Genomic DNA, 8,117 nt, shown 5'->3' on the forward strand with positions numbered 1-8,117 from the left:
ACTCTATAATTCTAATAGGAACTCTCATTGTAAATCGGCTAGGACTCTGGTCTCCTGACTATATAAAGGTGGACATGGTTCCTTAGATCGGGAGTTCAAGACAACAATTGTACAACACTTTACGATCAATCCAATGCGAAGGCTAACACCGACTGGACGTAGGGCTATTACTCGATCCACGATCAAGGGCCTGAACCAGAATAAATCGACTGTCTCTTGCGTTTACCGTCGAGTTCTGCATACGCTGAAGCCCGAACATACTGCCCCGGGTACCCCCGTGGCAGGCTATCGGTGGTCAAACATCGACAGCTCCCTGGCCCGGTTATAAACGGTTTTGAAGGCGGTTTTGTCTTTTTTTTATTTCGGCTGAATCTTTAAAAAATCATAGTAAATCATAGAAAAATCATAAAATAAAAATCCATTTTTGTTAGACTCCACATGAGTAGATCTATACAGTGAACATATAATATGATATGCTTTATTATAAAGTTTTTGTTGTAGCTTTAGATCTATGCTTTTCTAAATTAAATGGAATAATTCATGTCTGCAGTTTCTATGGTCTAATTGTGGTGAAATTTTTATGGTGGACTAATTATTGTATGCTTAAACTGCAGTCAAAATTTCATACTCATTGGATCATATATAACTTAGTTATACATTTTATTTAGGTTTATGCTTGTTAAATATAAATAAATCTATAACTAAGATATACATGATCAAATAAGTATGAAATTTTTACTACAGTTCAATCATACAATAATTAGCTCACTATAAAAATTTCATCATAATTGGACTATAGAAACTGCAGCTATGAATTATTCCAATTAATTACAGAAAAGCATAAATCTAAAGCCATAGCAAAAACTTTATACTAAAGCAAACTATATCATATGTTCACTGTGTAGATCTACTCATGTGGAGTCCAACAAAATTAGATTTTTGATTTTATAATTTTCTATGATTTACTATGATTTTTTAAAGATCGAGTCGAAATAAATAAAAAAGAAAAAGATAAAATTACCTTTAAAACTGTTTATAACAGGACATAGAGAGGTAAGATGAATGGTTTCAAAGTCGAGGAGTCCGGTTTCAGACTCCAGACTAAAAAAAAACGGAAGGAGGTAACGTGGAATCCCCACGCGCGCAGCGCCCGCCAAAGCCAGGAAAACGCACGCGCTGCTCGATCCGCCCTCCCGCTCCTCCGCCAACAGGAGCGGAGCCATCCCCATCCAACGGCTAGCGCTATCCCTCGCGCCCTTCACGCGGATCGCGCCTCCATCCGACGCCTCCCAGCTTTCTCCCGCCTCTATATTGTTCCCCCTCCTCACCCGTCCGCCCCCCTCCAATTCACAATCCACCAGACCACCACCACCCCAACAGCAAGCGAAAAATCCCTAATCCCTCGTCTCCGCGGCGAAGATGTCAGGGCGCGGCAAGGGCGGCAAGGGCCTGGGCAAGGGCGGCGCGAAGCGTCACCGGAAGGTGCTCCGCGACAACATCCAGGGGATCACGAAGCCGGCGATCCGGAGGCTGGCGCGGAGAGGCGGCGTGAAGCGCATCTCCGGGCTCATCTACGAGGAGACCCGCGGCGTGCTCAAGATCTTCCTCGAGAACGTCATCCGCGACGCCGTCACCTACACTGAGCACGCGCGCCGCAAGACCGTCACCGCCATGGACGTCGTCTACGCGCTCAAGCGCCAGGGCCGCACCCTCTACGGCTTCGGCGGCTAGGCCGCTGTCCCTATGGTTCCAGTGTTGCTGCAATTTGCAAGTTGTGCCTGGGTGGGGAAAATGCTAGTTATTGTAGAACTGAGCAACCATGGTGCGTATGTTGTCTGTTTCATATTGAATCTTATCTTTGAAGAAATGGCAATGATGATGACTTGTTCAGGATTCCGAACATGCTCCATTTGACTGCTTCGTTTGTACTAGTGCGAACCATTTCAGTTCTTTTGCTGAACTTCAGACTTATCAGTTCCGTGGCTGTAACTTGAGCCATGATGTGTCCTACGCACATTGCATCTCTGTACAGCAGGCTTATTTATTGCATACTGGATAGGCGATTACCTCTGTTCCCATTTCATTTCGATGAGTTGTTTCATTAAGGATGTGATAGGATAGGGTTTGGTTTGTTCTGTAAAAGTCGGCAGAGTAAATAATTCACTTTCAGATACATGTGCAGTGCGTGTCTGAAGAAATGCCAATGCTGACTTGCTCAGATTCAAACATGCTCCATGTGTTCACACATAAACTCTGTCGTTGCTGTGGCTGTTGACTGCGCTTTTGTTTGTACAAGTGTGAACCATTTCAGTTCTTTTTGCTGAACTTCAGACTTGCAATTTCAGTTCAATTAAAAAACTTGAGCCATGATGTGTCCTAACTCCTACTCACATTGCATATCTGCACGACTGTACAGCAAGCTTATTCCTCTCTCTATTTGATTTCGATGAAAGGCCTGCTTGGATAGGATTTTGTTTGTTTTGTAAAAGACTGCAAAATAAATGGTTCACTTTCAGCTGCTGATTATATGTTGCCATGGATATATGCATGCTGTCAGTCCTAGCTCTAGGATATCACTGGCTTAGTGAACCGCTGAGACCAAGACTGAACTACTACTTTGCATCCCCTGAAATTTTCAAGCATTTGCACAAGAGAGAATTATGTATTTGGCACTAAAATAAATCGGTCATTCATATTTGGCATTAGAAAATTTAAACTTTCTTAACTAGCATCGAATTGAAATTTTCTTTCGTAAATGGCACTGCCGTCCATTTAGACAAGTAACGGTGTCAAGTGGCTAGCAAAATGACATAAATGCCCTTGACTGTAGCAAAAGTCAATGGTGCTAAATATGGAAAAAAATAGACAGGTTGTCAAATAAAAAAATCATAAATATCATAAATATACTTTGAACTAAAATGTGGAGTTTTGATAATTGAAGACTGTAAATAAATAATTAATAAATTTTAAATTGATAATAGCAGGTACAGATTATGTCTCTTACTCTTTCTTTCATCTCAGCCACAGATCAAGGATGCATGGCTCAGGATGACTGCTGGTTGAAATACGTAATGGCGTTTGACGCCAAGCGCACATGGCCGGCGGAGCACGCGGCCCGGGCAACGCGCGGAGCACGCAGCCGGGGAGCTAGCGGCCTGGGAGCGCGGTGCGCGGAGCACGCGGTCTTTGCGGAGCTCGCTCGATGTGCTGCTGCTGTTGCTGCTCTCCAGATGGGTGGCTGCTGCTGCTCGCCCGACGTGCGGCTGATGTTGCTCGCCATTGGCGGCGCATGGAGCTCGCGGCCTGGGCAGCGCGCCGAGGACGCGGCCAGCGCGAAGCGGGCAAACTGGGCAGCGCACGGAGCACGCGGACGGTGTGGAGCTGGCGAGCCATCGCGGCGGCGGCCACATGGCCATGCGGGCAAGCAGCAGCACAGCCGCCGCTCGTCCCACGCCCGGAGCCACATGACCGGCGTCGCGTCGAGCTCCAGCTCCATCGCGTCATCTCTGGACAGAGAAGCTGCTCGACGACGTCCTCCTCCTCGCCGAGACGCACGCTGCGCATGAACGGCCATCGCGGAGCTTGCCCCGTCGCGTCCCCCGCGTCGCGGCCTGGCACTAGCGTCAGCGGGCGAGACCGCCCCACCGCGCCCCCCGCGCTGCGAGCTCCGCCCTGGACACCTCGAGGAACCTGTGCTACTTGTCGTTCGCGAGGCAGAGCAACGACGCCTCGCACGCCTCGGTGAGCAGGTGCAGCATGTAGTCGTAGACGGCGTGCATGCGGACGCCGTGCACGAGCCGCTGGCCGCGCCGGCCGATGCGCTCGGCTTCGTCGGGGTTGGCGTTGCCCTAGTCGACGGCGTCCCTGATGGACTCGCACATGCCCATCTCCGTCACCGGCCAGTAGTTCACCCAGCGCTCTAGGCCCCGGCTGAAGAAGTCCTGGTACTGCGGCTCGATCAGCAGCGCCATGGATCCGCACGACAGGATGTACTTGAGGCTGACCGACCATGCGAACCCCTCCACGTAGATCTTGTACCGCCGCGCCTCCGCGAGCTCCTGGGCAGGAGACGAGCCGCCGGCCGCGAGTGAGTACAGAGGGGCATTTTGATACTTCGGAAAGAAACATGACAGGGTCAACGTAGTCAACTGACGGATGGATGCACTAAATGGACGGTAGTGCCATTTACAGAAGAAAATTTTAACTCGATGCCAAATAAGAAAGTTCAAAAATTTTATTGCTAAATAAAGAAGACTGATTTGTTTCAGTGCCAAATACATAATTGCCCCTTTGCACAACCCTAGTCAATCAACTTCCTCTCTCTAATCTTGTCATTGACTGCTAGAGTTTACCGTTGACCTCTCTATTCACATATGTCCCCTGAAGTCTCTCCAATTTTAGGAATCTAAACTATAATTCAGGAGTTGCATTCGAAGGACGTGACAAGAGAGTGAATCGTCGCAGGGTACTTTGTGGCCACTGCAACCAACACAACTCACCAAACACGCTAAAAAACAAGTGTGCGCGCTTATCAGCACGGCTTATCAACCATGCAAAGCCATGCTATAGTGTTTTTCTCTCACAACAAATTAATGAACAGTATTTTTCAGCCTGGCTTTTCAGCAAAGCGAATAGAAGAATGCAATTCTAACACAGTGTAACGTTTTAGTATGAAAAATTTGACCAATTATAGATAAAAAAGTATTCATGTTTATGATACCAAATAAATACCATCAGATTAATTACGAAATGTATTTTCATAATAAATTAATTTAAAGATATAACTGTGAATATTATTCATTAAAAACTTGGTTAAACATGAACTAATTTTTGTGGCACGTAACCCATAGTTGCATTCTTTGCGGGACGAGGTAGTACAATCCAAAGTATACCGGAGCCGGACATCTTTCACTTTAGAAAGAAGTCCACATTACCCCCATCAACTCTTCGTATAGTCTAAATATCAACCCTCAACTACGAAACCGTCTATCTAACCCCTCCGAACTACACAAACCGGGTACATGAACCCCCCGCCCATTCCAGCTGGTTTTGAGCCACGCTGGCCTCCACGTCGCCCGGCCCGCTTTCCACATCAACGCTCAGCACCCGTTCTTATCTCTCTCTGTCGGTGGCGTTCTTCCTCTTTCTCTCATTTCCTCTCTCTTTGCATATTGAGCCCGGTCAACAGAGGGAGATGGCGAGTGCCCGGAGTGCGAGCTCATCCCGGTCAAGCGCGTACAACAATGAACTAATATCAGCATGCTTGTACAACAATAACATTGCACTACACTGACATAAGAACCATTAGTTTGGCATATTACAGGAAGTGGCAACCTACAGGTTGGCAGCATATTACAGAAAGTAGTAGCCAATGGTTTGGCAGATTACATGACTTTAGCAGCCTATTGTCTGGCATATTACATTTCTTAATAGCTTATAATCTATCTTATTACATCACTGTGTGTTGTTTAACACGTGTGATCCCCTGGGTGACAACAGAAGATGTGGATGCAGCCTTCTGACTGGATGGTTCACGGGCCTTAACTATTGCATTTGCAGTCCTTGATGTGACATTAATGGACACTTTTTCTCTAGCTTGTGATGATGGCAGATTGGCCTCTATATTCATTGAAGCTGTTCCACCAGGTATAGTTGCCACCCTTCCTTGTGCAGTTGACATAACAATTCTTTGGTTTGACATCCCAGGTTGCAATTAGTTACCAAGTGAGCAAGCAATGGTCCAATATTTATGTTTGATATTTTAGTACATTAACTTACATTTAAGCACACATAGAACCTTTGAAACACATGGTCTTGATAATCTTTGTCTAACTTTACAACAATTGTGCTTCCTGGATTGCTCCTCAAAAATTCTTCCTGGTAGTCATACACTCTGCTGTACTCTCCCTTTGTCCTATCCAACCATCTAGCCATTACTATTGCTTTGGCTCTCTTGCACTTAGATAAACTGACATTTGCAAACATTTCTTGTTGAACAGTTGCTTGGAGGTGATGTAAGCTCCATGCTGGATTTGCTCTAATCAAACTCTCAAATATATCTGCAATTCTTATAGATGTCACTAGTTTATTGTCTCTCCTTTTGGGGCAGCTATGCTCATCATGCAGGCTAGTCACAAGCCAACTCTCTGCTAAAGATGTCTTCATCAAAAGACACACCCAAGGACAAAAAGGCCAATCACGTACAGCTCTAACCCTATTTCCTTCATCCTTGACAAATTTCATAACCTTTCTTTCAGCGAGACCATACTTAATAATTGCATCCTTGAACTCTTTCTTATCACTGAACTTCATTCCTATAACAAATTTAGGAACATGAGCCTTCCTGTCAAACCTAGGAAACATATCTTGTTTTCTAATAATCTCTCCATCAGGGCCTTCCTCAAATGATTCATCTTCATCACTAGAGTTACCATATGGAGTGGAATTTCCTTCTACAAGATCACAACCTTCAAGTTCACCAATTTCATTGACAGGAGCATATTTGAAAATAGCATCATCTAAACTATTCAATTCACCAGATTTAACTTTCTTCTTGAAATCCATGAATTTTTTATTGATTTCTTGTGCTTCCTCATCCTCTTCTGATGAATAAAATTCACTAGGAAGGAGGTAATCACTATCAGAACTGTTGTCTATTTCTTGTTCCTCTCCAACCTTGTAGTTGGATAGCTGCACCTCCTAGTTTGGCTCCTCTGTTTTGATAGGAGGGGATTGGATAGTAGTAACCTTCTTCTCCCCAATGAATTGCACTTCATCTGAGCTACAGTCACCACCATCAACAAATGTTCTTTCCCCCTTCTCATCTGCATTGTCATTTGCTTCACCAACACTTCTCTCATCATCTGCAGGTGCTTCCAGTTGCATTGACATTGACTCAACAAACACATCTGCAACTCCATTGCCCGTGACACAATCTGACATTAATTGGCACACTTTGTCATCATGCAAGACCCGAAGCCCGCTGTCTAGGTCTTTACCAGGACATAACCAATGCAACAAAATCTCATCTGAGACCACTCCATGATCCATAAGGTGACCATTAACCTCAGGCAATGAAATTAAATCCCGATCTATGTAAGACATTCCTTCAGACCCACCAATATAATGCATCCTCTTCCCATCAAAGAAAAACTCTCCTCCAAAATGAAATCTAACAGCAATGCTATCCATGTCATCCATCTAAACTGACGAGAATCTGAGGTATACAAAGCACCAGAACAAATCTTAGCCCCCAACCCCATCATGATAAGCATATAGATCTAGAGCATATAGAGAAGGGACTCACCTAAATCACCGAGGATCTCTTCAAGTCTTACCACATCTCCTTCAGTTTGGTGCAGAATCACCTAATCTTCACCAACGTGAGATCATGAGCTGCTAGGTTCGGACTGGCGGCTGGAAGGGGAGAGTGATCTGTTCCTCCTCCTTTTATCTAGCCCAAAGCTGACGTGGAGGCCGGTGTGGATCAAAACCAGCTGGAATGGGCGTGGGGGGTTCACGTACCCGGTTTGTGTAATTCGGGGGGGGGGGGGGGGGGGGTCAAATACACGGTTTCGTAGTTGGAGGTTGATTTTTAGACTATACGAAGAGTTGAGGGGGTAATGCGGACTTCTTTCTTCACTTTATTGAAAGATACCTTGTGCGCCTTGTATATATTTGGGCATTAGGCCATTATATTAGCCTAATTAGCAAGATACCTTTATATATTTTAAGGATTAGCGTGCTGCGTTTGGTTAGCTTTCGGAAAAAGGAGTGTAGTATAGTACACACTGTGTGTTTGGTTAGCTTTCCAAAAAGTAGGGAAGACATAGGAATGAACAGGTGAAAGGAAAGCATGGAGAACCAGATTTCATTTAACAAACCTCACCAACGACACATCCTGCAACCTTGACCAACAATGCATACTTTCCGCATCATTTTCCACGGAAAATATCCCGCTGTCCGACAACAAAGACAAAAGAAAATCTACCAACTATGAGTTGGTATGTAATTTTTTACTGAAAGGGCACAATTGATTTTCTTTTTGCAAATAGGGTACAATTGAATTATGCTAACAAAACAAAAGCAATGGTAAGAAACAGAGGACCCCAGTTCAC

The 8,117-nt window shown here is 45.0% G+C and overlaps 1 protein-coding gene across 1 annotated transcript; it reads left to right on the top strand.

Moving 5' to 3' along the window:
- The first annotated feature begins 1,353 nt into the window (after positions 1-1,353).
- Positions 1,354-1,890, top strand: LOC136451571 (histone H4). The gene has a single exon (XM_066452267.1). It carries the CDS (start codon positions 1,420-1,422, stop codon positions 1,729-1,731), a length of 312 nt encoding a protein of 103 aa, XP_066308364.1. The 5' UTR covers positions 1,354-1,419; the 3' UTR covers positions 1,732-1,890.
- The last annotated feature ends 6,227 nt before the right edge of the window (positions 1,891-8,117 follow it).

This window comes from Miscanthus floridulus, chromosome 5, assembly GCF_019320115.1.
Source record: "Miscanthus floridulus cultivar M001 chromosome 5, ASM1932011v1, whole genome shotgun sequence".
Taxonomy (NCBI): Eukaryota; Viridiplantae; Streptophyta; class Magnoliopsida; order Poales; family Poaceae; genus Miscanthus; species Miscanthus floridulus.